The sequence below is a fragment of the Zalophus californianus genome, chromosome 10, assembly GCF_009762305.2.
Source record: "Zalophus californianus isolate mZalCal1 chromosome 10, mZalCal1.pri.v2, whole genome shotgun sequence".
In the NCBI taxonomy this organism is placed as follows: Eukaryota; Metazoa; Chordata; class Mammalia; order Carnivora; family Otariidae; genus Zalophus; species Zalophus californianus.
This window is the reverse complement of record NC_045604.1, coordinates 41,586,526-41,603,813: the sequence shown is the minus strand read 5'-3', so window position 1 is coordinate 41,603,813 and position 17,288 is coordinate 41,586,526. Positions and strand designations below refer to the sequence as shown.

General features: G+C 36.3%; 2 protein-coding genes across 3 annotated transcripts in view; one reads left to right on the top strand and one right to left on the bottom strand.

Annotated features, from left to right (window-relative positions):
* XPR1 (xenotropic and polytropic retrovirus receptor 1) overlaps positions 1–17,288 on the bottom strand; it is a 250,678-nt gene that overhangs the window by 218,326 nt on the left and 15,064 nt on the right. The window contains exon 2 of the mRNA XM_027610878.2: positions 3,375–3,426. Within this exon, the coding sequence (XP_027466679.1) occupies positions 3,375–3,426 (52 nt within the window). The remainder of the gene's footprint in view (positions 1–3,374; positions 3,427–17,288) is intronic.
* Positions 4,206–4,649, top strand: LOC113932194 (ubiquitin-conjugating enzyme E2 variant 1-like). Of its 2 annotated transcripts, XM_027610880.2 has the most exons (2): positions 4,206–4,375; positions 4,502–4,649. In XM_027610880.2, exons 1-2 carry the CDS (start codon positions 4,206–4,208, stop codon positions 4,647–4,649), a joined length of 318 nt encoding a protein of 105 aa, XP_027466681.1. The 2 variants fall into 2 exon arrangements, with proteins under 2 accessions (XP_027466681.1, XP_027466680.1); XM_027610879.2 differs by having other exon boundaries at positions 4,206–4,649.

The window sequence follows — 17,288 nt, the reverse complement described above, 5'->3', positions numbered from 1 at the left end:
AAATAAATCACTTCACTCTTACAGAATCCATTTCAAGTCACCTTTCTTTCACTATAATTATAAATCCATTCCATCTTAAACAAAAGTAGTATGAAATATGAGGAAGCTGCTTATTTTACTACAATGCATCTAAATTAACAAGTCAGCAAAAATGTTTTCGTTTTTCAAAAGATTTATTTGACAGAATGAGAGGGGGAAGGGGCAGCAGGAGAAGCACTCCCCCTTGAGCAGGGAGCCTGATGTGGGGATCGATCCCAGGACTCTAAGGTCATGACCTGAGCCAAAAGCAGATGCTTAACTGACTGAGCCACCCAGGCACCCCAGCAAAAATGTTTTTTAACTCTAATAATGATGTTAAGCTATAACCATTCCACATATGTAATTATTCAATACAGCTATTTACTTAGATTCAATTCAATACAATAAATATTTTTAAAAATATAAATGTCCTCTGGATGCTATAAACAAACAAATATTTCTGTATTCTAATAGAATAATCAAACTATCAATGAACTTAAGCCTATAAGCCTACTGGCTAATTACTGTCTAAAAGAAGTTAGCATTAATCATATTGATCCAAAATTATTTAAGATTTATGGCAGGGGTTTTGGACTTTGGCTATTTATTAGAATCACTTGGGAGAGTATAGAACTGCCAATGCCTGGGCTTCACTCCCAGATCCTATTTTAATTGATATGAGATGGGAACCAAGTATCAATATTTGTATCAAAAAAACAAAACAAACACAGGTAAACTGAATTAAACATACAGCAGATTTGAGAACTACCAACTTAGGAATATACTTCAGTTATAAGATTAAAAAAAAACTTGTTCACTGGCACCAAAAGTTTTAACTCTACTCAAACTTAAGGTGTAGGAAAAAAAGAGAGTGAAGAAAAGAGATAAAGACAACATTCAAAAAAATAATCGAGGCCTAGCAAACATTTCTGCCTTTAAAAAATGTTAAAAGTTGGGGCGCCTGGGTGGCTCAGATGATTGGGCGTCTGCCTTCGGCTCAGGTCACGATTCCAGAGTCCTGGGATCGAGTCCCGCATCGGGCTCCCTGCTCCTTGGGAGCCTGCTTCTCCCTCTGCCTCTCTCTCTCTCTGTCTCTCATGAATAAATAAATAAAAAAAATCTTTTAAAAAAAAATGTTAAAAGTTGAAAGCCTTATCTTAGACTTGGTTGATAGATCTGCTTATGCTACACAGCTAAATAAAAGCCTAGCAATACAAACAAAATAGTAAGAATAAATGACAGAAATAATTATCAATCAAACTTAACACCATAGAAAGACAGTAAATTAATATAGTATCACAATCAAATGAGACAAAATTATAGTCGCTTTAATAACTAGGGGCGTCTGGGTGGCTCAGTCGTTAAGCATCTGCCTTCGGCTCAGGTCATGATCCCAGGGTCCTGGGATCGAGCCCCACATCAGGCTCCCTGCTCCGTGGGAAGCCTGCTTCTCCCTCTCCCACTCCCCCTGCTTGTGTTCCCCTCTCTCACTGTGTCTCTCTCTGTCAAAGAAATAAATAAAATCTTTTAAAAAATTTTTTTAAAATAACATTTTCTAACCTCAATACTACACAGAATAGTGTTTCTTTAAACCACTTTCAATATCTTCAATTCTTAAGTACCTCAAAAGAGAAGAATTCATTTTAAGAAGATAAAGTTACACAGCTTTAATCTGAGATTAGAAAGAACAAAGAAGTGCGGAATATTTCCCTTATGAAAGTAGCATATACATCTGCACAATCAGCCCACAACACTCCCTTTACAACAGGGTCCAAAGAAGTTAATGTCTCTGAGCAATGTGATAAAAAAAAGTTCCTAACTATAAGCATTTTAGCATATTATCATAGAATTCAGTTTTTCCTCTAATAACAGCTAAAAGTGTATGAAAATTACTAGCAACATGAACCGGCATGAAGGGATGAATGAGGATCACCAGAACATGTCCGAGTGTTTGTTACAAACTGGATGGTAAAACTTAAAAGAAAAACTAGAGATAACCCAACCTTGAGAATAAAATTAAAAGAACCAAGTTACACAGGATGAGGGAACCAGTTAAACCTCCGTGTAATTTCATTTTTCTTAAAATGAAATTTTAAGAAAGTTATTTTTAAAAAATTTTGAGAGGTACTCTTTAAGACACATAAAATAAGAACAAAGAACAAACATTTTGATAAATCTTAAGTGCTTTCAGTTAAATATTAGAAAATTAAACATATTATTATCCAAAATTCAGTTACATATTATAAAACTAATACCTAAGTGCCAATACCCTGGTAAAGATTTCAAGATGTTAAAGGAAGCACATTTTGAATGCAGAATGGTTAGAGATGAAAGATGCACATTTCTGTGTCATTAAAGAAATGAGATTTTTTTCTTTGTTTCAGGAGTAGAATTCAGTGATTCAGCAAAGAAATGAGATTTTTAATTATAGACATACATTTATAAACCCACTTCAGCATCTGTTACGTCATAAAAATAAGCCTCCAAAAGCCTGTCACTAGAATGACTTAATAGAATTCCAGTCTGGTATCTCATAAATATATTAATCTGTACACACTATCTAGATTATTCTTGGTATATACTTTTTCATATTCATCTCTCCTGAAAAAAATGGGATGTGAAATTTTAAAAGATTACTCAGCCTCGGAGGAAACACTCCCTCAATAAATAACTGTTGAATTAGCTCCAAAATTTAATGACACAAGAACTCTTACAACTTTAAATTACAACTCTCCAAACCTACCAAAGGTTAAACCCATAAAGAATGAGCTGGTGAGTAGAAGCTGAGATAACAGAAAAGATCAATAAAGATAATTGGAGAGACGACTACTGTCCTTAGATCAGTGATTTTATGACTGCCAAACTGTGCACATGCATATATATACATGCTTATATCACCCACACACATACACACAGTAAATATGCTTCACTGTTTTTTTTTTTTTAACTAATCCCAATCTAAAGCCATGACATAAATAGAAAGGAAAACTAAATTGTCCAGACTAATTATGGACTAAGGATTCACTAAAGGAAGGAAGGAAGGAAGGAAGGAAGGAAGGAAAGACGGATATAAAAATATACTGGGGGGAGGGGAGATGATACAGATAAGAACTTTGACTCTAAACCAGTATCTGTGATTCACACAAGGGCATAGTAAGGGATCCATTGTAGGGTAAATGGGAGCTTAACGAACAAAAAGTCTGACTGAAATATAAAGTAATCGTAATATATATTTTAAAAAGCATAAAAGAGCTATATAATAGGGCAGGATATATTAGTTTTATACTATGCAGTTTAAAATATTTTCCCTTAAAAAGGGATTTTATGTGACTAAATTAGGGATTAATGCATCTTACCTTCCACAGAAGGTGCCTGATCCTGAGCTGAATACAGCATGTCCTTGAAAGCCTATTAAAAAAACAAACAAACAAAAAATGCATGAAATCATGAGTAATCTTTACACTAAAAGCATTTGACCCTAAGCAATTACTTCCTTTTCAATATCCAGACATGATTCCCTAAATTGAGAATTTAGTAAAATACTTCAATTAACTTTAATAAGCTGAAACCCAAATACTATACTTTCGTATCAATCCACTATTGTCCAATCTTTAAGAAAATGGCTAATATGTACACTTTAAAAATTAAAGGGCATTTGGAAAAAATGAAAAATCTCCTGAGATCATAACTCTGACTAAAAGAAAATAGTGACAGAAACTGAGAACAGTGGTCCTAGAGAAATACATGGAACACTGCTTAAGAAAATATGAAACACTGGATACAAATTTTTTTTAATTGTAGTAACATAAAAGTAACAAAATGCACCGTCTTAACCATTTTCACGTTAACAATTCAGTGGTGTCAAGTACATTCACAATGCTGTGTAGACAATCTCCAGAATTCTTTTTATCTTGGATACAAATACTCTTCAATGAAGGCCTAGAAAGTCCTCTATTAAGAGTTCAGGACTGGGCGCCTGGGTGGCTCAGATGGTTAAGCATCTGCCTTCGGCTCAGGTCGTGATCCCGAGGTCCTGGGATCGAGTCCCGCATCGGGCTCCCTGCTCCTTGGGAGCCTGCTTCTCCCTCTGCTTCTCTCTCTCTCTCCCCCCCCTCTGTCTCTCATGAATAAATAAATAAAATCTTTAAAAAAAAAAAAAAAAAGAGTTCAGGACTATAGGACGCAAGATGGCAGCCACCACGGGCTCGGGAGTAAAAGTCCCTCGCGATTTTCGACTGTTGGAAGAACTGGAAGAAGGCCAGAAAGGAGTAGGAGATGGCACAGTTAGCTGGGGTCTAGAAGATGACAAAGATGTGACACTTACAAGATGGACAGGGATGATAATTGGGCCTCCAAGAACAATTTATGAAAACCGAATATACAGCCTTAAAATAGAATGTGGACCTAAATACCCAGAAGCACCCCCCTTTGTAAGATTTGTAACAAAAATTAATATGAATGGAGTTAATAGTTCTAACGGAGTGGTGGACCCAAGAGCCATATCAGTGCTAGCAAAATGGCAGAATTCATATAGCATCAAAGTTGTCCTGCAAGAGCTCCAGCGCCTAATGATGTCTAAAGAAAACATGAAACTTCCTCAGCCGCCTGAAGGACAGTGTTACAGCAATTAATCAAAAAAAGAAACCACAGGCCCTCCCCCCTCCCCCCCATTCGATTTAAGCAGCCATTTTCCACAGTAGTACATTTTCTAGATACGTCTTGTAGACCTCAAAGTACTGGAAAGGAAGCTCCCATTCAAAGGCAATTTATCTTAAGATACTGTAAACGATATTAATTTTTTGTCCATTTGAAATATATAAGTTGTGCTATAACAAAAAATAAAAAAAGAGTTCAGGACTATAAACATATTTACAGATTTACTGGTTTTTTTCCAAACCAGTGAATTAACTACCAATAATATTTAGGTAATTTGGATGGCTGCAGTTTGGTCTCCCAATAAGTGGTTTGGGGGCAGTAATGAGAAAAGCATTTCAACATACCTATCAATAGGTAGAATCAATCGAATGGATAAGGTTCCAGTGCTGAAGAGCTGGTCATAAACAGGTGGCTATATCCAGTCCCATAGCTTCAAAGCTTCAAATACCATCTAACAATTGGTGATTCCCAAAGTGGCCTCCGGCCTCCCTCAACAACTAACATTTGGAGTCAGATAATTCTTTATTTGGGGGCAGCTAGGGGGGCTGTTTTGTGCATAATACGATTTTTAGTACCATCCCTGGCATCAAGAGACCCACTACCCTCATCTAGATACCAGCAGAAACACCTCCACCAAAACCGTGACAACCAAAATGTCTCCAGACACTGCCAAATGTGCCGTGAGGGACAAAATCAATACACTACCCCCACACCCAGAACCACATTAGAATCACTCAAGTTTAAACCCAAAAAAGAGGAAATAAACCTCCAGGGTAAGCCGTTCTATATTCAAGTCTAGTAAGTTATATTCTTCCCAAGTGAATTTACCATTTGCTTTAGACCAGTGAACAACCTGTTAGTTCTATAACTAACCAAGTCTGACAACATATGTAAAAAAGATTCCCAATGAAACAAGGAAAATTAAAATTAATGCATTTTTGTTCATTTTAACCCGTGTTGTTTTTTTAAAAATCTTCGTACGAAAATTATATATATTTAAAAATTTTAACAGCGCACATGCTTAAATCCATAACATTCAGTAAGATTCACTATTTATATAGGGGCGCCTGGGTGGCTCAGTCGTTAAGGGTCTGCCTTGGGCTCAGGTCATGATCCCAGGGTCCTGGGATCGAGCACCACATCGGGCTCCCTGCTCAGCGGGAAGCCTGCTTCTCCCTCTCCCACTCCCCCTGCTTGTGTTCCTTCTCTCACTTTGTCTCTCTCTGTCAAATAAATAAATAAAAATCTTAAAAAAAAAAATTCACTATTTATATAAAATTTGAGACACTACAATAATGCAATTGTAGTATAATAAAAAATATTTGCTCTTTGTTTCAGGTTCCTGACACAAATTCCTGAAAACCTTTAGAATCTACTCTCTTTTATATACCAATGAGACCGCTCATGGGCCGGGGGGCAAAACAGCTTCAGGATGGAGGTTGGTCCCCAGAAAAACCAACCACCTGATTGTGATTAGAGGGTTAAAACTTTCAGTCCCACCCCCAGATCTCTGAGGAAGAGAAAATGGCTGGGGATTGAGTCAATCACCAATGGCCAAAGATTTGTAGTCACCCAGGGAGAAGTATGGGTATCCTGGGTACCCCATTTATAGCTGGCATCTCAAGTGAGGGCAGTCTTGTGGGACTAAGCCCTTACCCATGGGGTCTATGCTAACTCTGGATAGTTAGTGTCAGAATTAAACTGAATTATTAGACACCCAGTTGGTGTCAGGGAAATGGTTATTGGTGTCAGAAAAAAGAACTGGTCAGAAGTGGTGTAAGAAAACACGTGAACAGAAATCATTTTTACAAAACCTTCATTATTGGGTCACAACTTTTCTAAGATTACCTTTGAAGCTCATTCTTATGTTTACTGACCATTAATTCCTGAACTTATTTATGTACAAAAGTCCTAAGTGAATATGACAAAGGTATGGAACTTCTTTTAAGAACAAAGTATATACATTCACTATTTTCTTTACAATTTCAGATGTCTCAAGGACCACTAACTTCTAGTCTAAAAAAGGAAGTCAGTCCAGAAGATTTTATCGAACATCAGAAAGTCTTTACGTCAGTTTGGATTGGAATTTCATATTAAAGTCCTACACAAGTACAGAGTGGTGGTTATGTTACAGTCATCCATTAGGTATTTTAAGAGAGTAAATGAACAGATTGCTTAGAACAAAGTATATCTCTAGATAGAAAAATATAAGAAGGAACACATAAACCCAGCCAGAGAATATTTACAGAAATAAATCTATTATGGAAACAGGTAATATCGGAGACTTAAATATCTGAATAAATTTTTCTACTTCTGGAGTATAATAGGCATGTGTGCCAAAATTAAATGCCATCAAGAACCAAATAAACCATTAATGACGAGCAGAGCGGCTTCTACATAGTAGAAACTCAATAAACAGTTCTTGAATTCAAAAGCCTTTCTTCTTTGGAGAAAATTACTTTAAAAATGAACAAAGCACACTGAAAAAGCATACTAAGCAGTACCTTGGTGACATATAATGAAAATAAATTAAATTTGCAAAAGCGAAGCTTACCAAATTAAGTTTTAAAAGATGATTAAAATTTTATAAAGAGAAAAATGATGATAGCCTTCATTTGATTGTAAAATTGAATCATAATTTCATTTCAATCAAGACAGTTCTCAGTAAAATCAGGGACAATTATTTCTGCTTCTTACTACTTCAGTTTTCCTCTGAATAAAAGAAACCTCTAAGTTTTTTTTGTTTTTGTTTTTTAAGGTTTTATTTATTTGAGAGAGAGAGAGAATGAGAGACAAGAGAGCACGAGAGGGAAGAGGGTCAGAGGGAGAAGCAGACCCCCTGCTGAGCAGGGAGCCCAATGTGGGACTCGATCCTAGGACTCCAAGATCATGACCTGAGCCGAAGGCAGTTGCTTAACCAACTGAGCCACCCAGGTTCCCTAAGTTTTTTATTGTAGTAAGTGTCTCAAGAACTCCATAAACAGGATATCATTCTATTCTTGTGATACGAGAATAGCCCCCAATTAGGAACTAAGAAGGGGGAAAAAGCCTACAGAGTAATGTCTACATTAGTACCTATATATTGTTGTCTATAATCTGAAAGCACTTGCCTGGGTTAGGAACAGTACATCAAAATACACAAAACAACACATTCAAAGAGTTTCCGCAATTTACGCTGTTTTCCTTTAAGGATATACATTACTTTATATAAAACTCTGAATTTGGGGGCACCTGGGTGGCCTCAGTCCATTAAGCATCTGACACTGATTTTGGCTCAGGTCATGATCTCAGGGTTGTGAGATCCAGCCTGGTGTTGGGGTCTGCACTGGGCATGGAGCCTGCTTAGGATTCTCTCTCCCTCTCCCTCTCCCTGCCTTAAAAAAAAAAAAAAAAAAAAAAAAAACCTCTGAATTTGTGTAATAAAATTAATATATATTCATGTACATTACAATAGATTAGATTTTTTTTTAAAGATTTACTTATTTGAGAGAGAGCATGGGTCGGGGGGGGAGAATCCTAAGCAGGCTCCCCTTAGAGTACAGAGCCCGATGCAGGGCTCAATCTCATGTCCCTGAGATCATGACCTGAGCTGATATCAAGAATCAGACACTTACCTGACAAAGCCACCCACATACCCCACAATAGACTTCTTGGATTTTCAAAGGATTCAAAGCAATCTTTTCTATCCACATCTCTACTGCAATCTGAGTGTTAAATTGTTTTTTTTATGTTATTGAAAGATATATATACTAAGACAAAACTCCTTTAGTGCTTATAACAACTCATATAATAGCAAAATCTTCCAAATTAAATCCAAACACAGTCACAAAACCAATACTAGTCAACCAACAACATTAACGTGACAGGAAAAAAGATGTTTGCTGAAACAAAATCTCAACTGGCAACATGAATACAATGCTGTCATTATATCAGTTCTTCTGAATTTGGAATGCCTATATGACTATCAGATGTGATATAATTCTCCTAGTACCTCTCCCCACTATAAGGTAGCATAGTACAGTGGGTAGGAGTTATGGAGTCAGACAATGTGTATGAAAACCAACTCTAACACTTAACAGCTATGTAAGCTTAGGAAAATTAACTTCTCTGTATAACAATGCCCTCATCTGTATAACAGAAGTGATCACACATACCTCACAGGTCTATTATGAGAATTAAAAACTCTTAAAACACAAATCCTTATATTAATTATAATTCATGATTATACATGAAGAGTATTTAGAACATAAAAGATACTCAAAGAATGTTAACTAATCCAATGTGAACTACCACAAAACTTACATCATACAGTGGGTTGTGGCATCATTTGGCAATCTACTATTTGGACATGAATACATCATTTATGCATTAGATAGACCTCAGTCCTTATTAACTCTTCATAAAGTAGTACAATACTACCTGGAGCCAGCATGACCAAACAAGCATAAACAGTTACTGCAATCTCCTGGCATTTACTAGTTTATAAGACAGTCATCTAGATGATCTAGAATATGCTATGATATTTTCAGAAAAATCACAGTCATGAACATACTATATTTTTAATTCTCATAGGAAACCTACAGACTCATAAGAAAATACATGCACATCCCAATTTGCATATGCTTTAAATAATAAGGTCTCCTAATTATATTAAACTTTCTACAATATATATATCTATCCTATGAAATAGGGTATAGCTCAAACCTAACATATATGATGTTCAATAATACTACCATTACAAATTTCTTATGTTGTTAATTTTTAACAACACATAGTAGATCATCATTAATCTCCTTTCCAAAGCACAGGCCATTTCACAGGCCTTTTCACAAACTGAGATCAGAAGCTAGAAAAATTCCTACTTCCATGTGGTATACACACACACACACACACACACACACACACACACACACACACACACACAATGGAATATTACTCACCCATCAAAAGAATGAAATTTGCCATTCACAGCAACATGGATAGAGCTAGAGTGTATTAGGCTAAGCGAAAAAAGTCAGAGAATGACAAATACCACAGGACTTCACTCATATGTGAAATCTGAGAAACAAAATAGATGAACATATGGGAGGGGGGGAAAAAAAGAAGAAACAGAGGGAAACAAACCACTAGAAACTTAAAGAATAAACTGAGGGGTGATGGAGGGAGGTGGGTGGCAGATGGGCTAGATGAGTGATGGGTATTAAGGAGGGCACTTGATATGATGAGCATTGGGTATTGTATGTAAGTGATGCATCACTGGATTCCACTCCTAAAACCAACATTGCACTGTATGTTAACTAGAATTTAAATAAAAATTTGAAAAAAAAGAAAAAATCTTCTACTTCCTATCAATTCACCATTAGCCTTATATATCATAGGATAACTATTAACACCTCCATCAGTAAAATATCTAACCCATGTTGCTCTCATTAGCTTCAATATTCATTCAAAGTCAGCACACTGGAATCTAGTTATTGATTAATAAGCAATGAAAACAGGCATTTAAAGAGGAAGGGAAAGGGATATTTGTCATAAACCTTTAAAACAGTCATAATCTCGGGCGCCTGGGTGGCTCAGTTGGTTAAGCGACTGCCTTCGGCTCAGGTCATGATCCTGGAGTCCCTGGATCGAGTCCCGCATCGGGCTCCCCGCTCAGCGGGGAGTCTGCTTCTCCCTCTGACCCTCCCCCCTCTCGTGCTCTCTCTCTCTCATTCTCTGTCTCAAATAAATAAATAAAATCTTTAAAAAAAAAAATAAATAAATAAAACAGTCATAATCTCTATTAACAGTGTTTAATAATTAGATAAAGTTTACATCACAGACTTTTTTTAATCTGAAACTTTTTATTTTTTTTAAGATTTAATTTATTTATTTGACAGAGAGAGACACAGCGAGAGAGGGAACACAAGCAGGGGGGGAGTGAGAGAGGGAGAAGCAGGCTTCCCGCTGAGCAGGGAGCCTGATGTGGGCCTCAATCCCAGGACCCTGAGATCATGACCTCAGCCAAAGGCAGACGCTTAACGACTGAGCCACCCAGGCGCCCCAAATCTGAAACTTTTCTAAATAGAATTCCTCAATAACAAAATTTCAATATATTTTTCAAAATATGTACATTATGAGCTTAACTACAGCATCCCAAAAACATTCTCCAATTATTTCCTTTTCAGTTTCTACTTCCTCTTTGTGCATTCTCTTTTTAATTTTTTCACCAGAAATACTGGGTAGTCTGTGAATAAGGTACAAGTCAATTACATGTGACCTGGGTTTTGTCTCATCATCTAGAAATCAGTCATGTTTTCATGATACTGAAGTGTTAAGGGCAGTTCTGTAAATCAAATTATAAACCTCAGAAGAGGGCAGCTAGCAATCGCATGTGTCCTATACAGAGAATCACCATCTAATTAATGCTCATTTCTTTCCCCATATAGAAATAAACTAACCTAGCTCTGTTTTTGATGACAGAAATAATCTGTAAAGTCAATAAAAACTCTTACACAAATTCTTATAATCTAATATATTAAAGTTCAAAATTAATGTACTCTTGTACATACTTAATCCAAAACCTATGGTATATTAGGATTATGCATGAGTCAATTGATGAGTCAACAATACAAATCATCATCAGCATATCAGCAAAAGGCAATTCAATAAGCACAAGTTACAACATAAATTATAATTGAAATTATTAAATGTATAAAACATATATAATAGGGGCGCCTGGGTGGCTCAGTTGGTTAAGCGACTGCCTTTGGCTCAGGTCATGATCCCGGAGTCCCGGGATCGAGTCCCACATCGGGCTCCCTGCTCAGCAGGGAGTCTGCTTCTCCCTCTGACCCTCTTCCCTCTCGTGCTCTCTCTCATTCTCTCTCTCAAATAAATAAAATCTTAAAAAAAAATAAAATAAAATAAATAAAATAAAACATATATAATAGGAAGAACTAATTCGGAACATGTCATGTTATATTCACATTTATAAATTATTGTGCTAATATATTCTGACATTCACTGACATGGCTTTTACTACTTCTATGTGGATATCTCCCAAAACTATATCCTCAGCCACATGTCTGCTAACACAAACTCAGAATGCCCAAAATTCATTTCTTCCCAAAGCCTGCTCTCCCTGTATTTCTTTTAACGCTATTGCCAGTACCCAAATTACACAGATTCACAATATCAGTTATCACTCCTTCAGCAAATATTCACTGGGTATCTGCTATGTGCCAGGCACTGCTCTAGACACCTAGAATACATCACGAGGAAAATAAAAATCCCTGTCCTAGCAGAGTTAACATTCTTACATTCTCCTTTCTACCCATGAGTTTAGTGATCTGGTTCAGTCAATGCCACTATCACAACCTCATTTACATTCATTCCCTCCTATCCTTTTACCTACAAATACTATTTCAGTAAACTCTTCACTGGTTTACCAACCTATAGGTTTTCAACTCTCTAAAATATCTTACAGACTGCTGCCATATCAATCTTCCCAAAGCAGTCTGATTCTCCTGCTTAAAAACTTACAAGGATTTCCCAATGGCCACAAAATAAAGCTCATAATCCTCTGCTGGTCTCTAAGGTACCCAGAATGGTCCAAACTGTCTTTTAGGCTTATCTTCCAAACTGAAGAAAATCACCTTCACTTTCACCTGACCTTCAAGCCAAAATGAATTATTTATTATTATAATTATTCATTTTAGGGACCTCAATATTTCTTCTTATCTTTGCCTTTATTTACAACTATCGCCTCTACTAGAATCCCCCACCCTACCCACATCTTTAAAATCTAATTTCCAAATCTTAACCATTCTTCAAGGTCTAGATCAAATTTAACCTCTTTTATGCTTTGTCCTGATTTCTCCAGCTAGAAATCATCACTCCCTCCTCTGAAATCCTGTAGTACTCTATCTGAAATCATTTATAGCACTTAATATTTCTACCTTATGTTTTAGTTATCTGTGTCATTGTTCCCCATATGAATGTAAAGTCAGGGTTTTAGCCACCTTGCTTGTACTTGTGTAAAAGAGGCACACCACAGATATTTCTAGATTATTAATACCATCATTAAGGAAGTTACCAAGCTTTATTCATTCAATGAACATCATTGGATGTCTACTCTGTACACTATGCCAGGCTCTAATGAAATGATGACGACTCAAACAAGGAAAAGTAACATAAATACATAAATTAGAATACAATATGTTAAATACTTTAAAAAAAATAAAGCATACTGAAAGTCTAAGGCAGCAGCAATGAAAAAAAAAAAAGTAGGTGAAATATGGGAAAGAGGGGGATACCAAGAAGCAAAAACCAAGAAGCAAAAAAGAAAGATTAGACAAACAACTAAACATGAACTAAAGGAACTAAAGATCTCCAAGATTTTTTTTTTTTTAAAGGATGTTGGAGTCTTTTTTTTTTTTTAATGATTTTATTTATTTATTCATGAGCGACAGAGGTGGGGAGAGAGAGAGAGAGAGAGAAGCAGAGGGAGAAGCAGGCTCCCAAGGAGCAGGGAGCCCGATGCGGGACTCGATCCCAGGACCCCGGGACCATGACCTGAGCCGAAGGCAGACGCTTAACCATCTGAGCCACCCAGGCGCCCGATCTCCAAGATTTTGAGCCCAGGTAAAAAGAAGGATGATCCCGGATACTATTAACTGACCTGAAAAAAAAACACAAAAGAAAAAACTTGAGCAAAAAAAAAAGGCGTTTGGATGACAAACCATTTTGGGTATCTACAGGATATCTGAGATAGTTAGTGGAGACATGAAAATAGAGATCTACCATTTAAAAGATAGGTCAGAGCTAGTGTTTAAGACTTGGAAATCATCTATATAGAGATGATGTGAAACTGCCTAAGCTCTAGGTAAACGCAATTTCTCAGAAAGTAAGAAGTGGGTCCAAGACATAAACTTTTGGAATACAAAGCAGCAGAGAAGACAATGAGGGAAAAAATCAGATATATATACACAGGCCACAAAAATTAAAAGAGCATTTCAGGAAGGAAGAGATACTAATCATGGTATCCTAATAGTGCTGTATGGTAACAGATCATAGATGCACATGTGGTGAGCATAGCATAATGTGTAGAGTTGTGGAATCACTATGTTATATACCTAAAACTAATTTAACACTGAAAAAAGAAAGAAGAGCTTTAAAAACTATCAAAACCTGCTTAGAGAAGAGGTACCCGCACCCTCATGTTCAGTGCAGCATTTATTAACAATATCTAAGACATGGAAACAACCTAAGTGTTAACAGATGAAGGGATAAAGAAAATGTGGTATATACATATACAATGGAATATTATTCAGCTATGAGGACAAAGGAAATCCTACCATTTGCAACAATTTGGATAAATGTTGAGGGCATTAATCTAAGTGAAATAAGTCAGAGAAAAATACTGTATGATACCACTTATATGTGGAATCTAAAAAAGCAAGCTCAGAGAAACAGAGAATAGAGGGGTGGTCACCATGTCTGTGTGTTGGGGTGAGGGTTAGGGGGAGATATTCATTAAAGGGTACAAACTGCCAGTTTTAAGATTAACAAGTTTTGAGGAGCTAATGTACAGCATGGTGATTATACCTAATAATGCTATATTATATACTTGGAAGTTGTGAAGAGAGCAGATCTTAAATGTTCTCACCACAAAAAAGAAATGGTAATTACGTGATGGGACAGAGGTGTTAGCTGATGCTATGGTAGTAATCATTTTACAATAAATCAATGTATTAAATCAATATGTTGTACACCTTGCATTCATATAGTGTTATATGTCAACTACATCTCAATAAAGCTGGAAAAATAATTTAAAAAGAAAACCGAAAACACCTGAGTTAAGTAAAACAATAATCAAGAGTTCATTATACTAACAATTCTTCTGTTTCTTGAGCTGGATGGTGAATATAGACGTCTATTCTGTCTATCTAATTAGAATGCTGTCTATGTATCTCCCTATCTAATCGAATGCTACAACTGAATTATAAAGAAAAATAGCTAACATTGGAATGCCTACACTCTGACTCTCTACTTTAGAACCTATAAATGACACTCGGGTTACTAAGGTATCTTGCCCAAGTATTGCAAATTCTGTAATCCATGCTTGAGAAAAAGACACACAGCCCACAATTTCAAATGAAACCTTATTTTCTAAGATTTACCTCTATTTTTGACAACTCAATTTTCTGATATTCTTCCTTTTATTTCCAAAACTTTTCTTAACCATTAGATTTTTATATCAGGTGTAACAAGCAGCCTCTGAGAGGACTCCCAAAGATACCTGCTTCCTGGTAATAATGCTCTTGTGCAACCCCTCCCAAATAAAATAGAGCTGACCTGTATAACCAATAGATTATTGCATAAATGACAGAGTACTGCTTCCAAGGCTACGTCATAAAAGACACTGATTTTCATTTTGTTCTCTCTTGGATCACCTAATTTGGGAGAAGCCAATCATAAAAAAATCAGAAGAAAAATAAAAATAATCCAAGAGAGAACAAAATGAAAATCAGTGTTGTTTTTTTTTTCCAGGAGGCCCTCAGTTCTTTACCACTCAGAACTCTCTATAGGGCTGCTTCTGATTTTTTTGATTGGCTTCTCCCAGATTAGGTGATCCAAGAGAGAACCAAAAAAAATCCAAAAAAACACACAAATTTGCATACCATCTGAGTGAGCTATCCTAGAATTGGATCGTCCAGTCCCAGTCAAGTCTTGAGATGACTGCAGCCCAGCTGACATCTTAACTGCAACCGCACACAATACCCTGAGCCAGAACACCCAGTCAAGCTGCTTCCAAATCTTGACACACAGAAACAGCATGAGATAAATGTTTATTATTGTTTTAAGCTACTAAGTTTGGTGGTAACTTGTTATATAGCAATAGATAATTAATACATAAGGTAGATCTGAAAAACATCATGTTACAAAATGTACATGTTATTAGATAATAACCAACATCTACTGCTCCTCTTGATCAAAGTAGCTAAGATTCTTATTCCTATAAGTATACAAAATTATGGAAAGGAAAATTATGACAATTTGAAGTGATATATTTAGCAATAATAAACAAAATTGCATTCCCATGTCAAAGCCACCAACATTGTAATTTAACTTAAACTGAATGCCCTTGGGAAGTCATGCAGCCACACTTCTAAGCTGGAGCAGGTCTGGCAGAATAAATCAGCATCTTCCTTGTCTAAGGATACTATTCTGATGATAAAATAAAGCTGATAACAAATACTCTCTTCTAACTAATTAAATCTATATGGCTCATTCTTACATTTATTGTGATAGCAGCTGTAAATTCTGAGGGCAGAGAGCAATCTCACGTTAATTTTTATAGCACAGTACAATGTCGTGGAAACTACCTTCTGACAAAATGAATTACTGTAGGGGCGTCTGGGTGGCTCAGTCGTTTGTCAGAAGGTAGGTTCTCAAGGAACAGATTCTAAAAGTCCAGCTACCATCATTTGCTTTCCAAGAAATTTCATGACATTGAAAGAGAGTCTTATTGGATTAAGCACTAACACCCTAAAATAAAATGTCTGTTAAATAAATGAATAAAAGTTACTCCAGTGGCTTATTTTTAATAATGACAGAAATTAACAGCCATACTTTACTGAAGAGTATTTTCACCCCTTGCTGGCACTTTCATATATTATTACATCTAATTCTCACAATAAGTCTGAAAAATAAATAGTATCCCCATTTTACACACAGGAAAACTGAGGTTCAAAGAAATAACTTTGTGAACATCTCACAGCCAGTAAATGAGGGAAATGCAATTAAAGCCAAAAATTCAGGGGCGCCTGGGTGGCTCAGTCGTTAAGCGTCTGCCTTCGGCTCAGGTCATGATCCCAGGGTCCTGGGATCGAGCCCCACATCGGGCTCCCTGCTCTGCGGGAGGCCTGCTTCTCCCTCTCCCTCTGCCTCTCCCCCTGCTTGTGTTCCCTCTCTCACTGTGTCGCTCTCTATCAAATAAATAAAATCTTTAAAAAAAAAAAAAAGCCAAAAATTCAGACAAAATTAAAGCTACTTTCTCTACTGCCTTCATATATGAACAGATCTCATATATCCTCAAAGAACCTTTTAAAGCTTTATCCTACTTGCTCCTAAAGGTTCTATCTTATTTTCCTCACTCTGTTAGTAGCCACATTTCTCAAATGAAAATTACACACATGTTGTATCATTGACTTTAACTTATTAAAACCTGGAAGTCAGTTTGCAAAAGACAATTTATGTTCCGAATCCACCAAGAAGCTCCTTTCGTCATAATATCCAAGGCCTATCCTTTATTCTCATTCTCACTGACCTGTCTACACAGCATGTCACTGCTAGTAATCCATTTATCTTTACAACTCTTGACTCTTGTGACAATATATTTTCCAAGACTTCCTCTATTTGCATCTCTACTTTTCTGCCTTACACACTTTCCCTTAGTGAACTCTTTAATTACTATCTCAATTATGATAATCTGTTGATACAATTTTTCAAATTCTAGCTCCTTCTCTACATATAAACATTTCACACACAAAATCAACATATTTAAGACCTAATTTCACAAGTTTACCATCCCCAAAAGTAGCTATTCTCTACCAGTTTCCCTAGGTTTA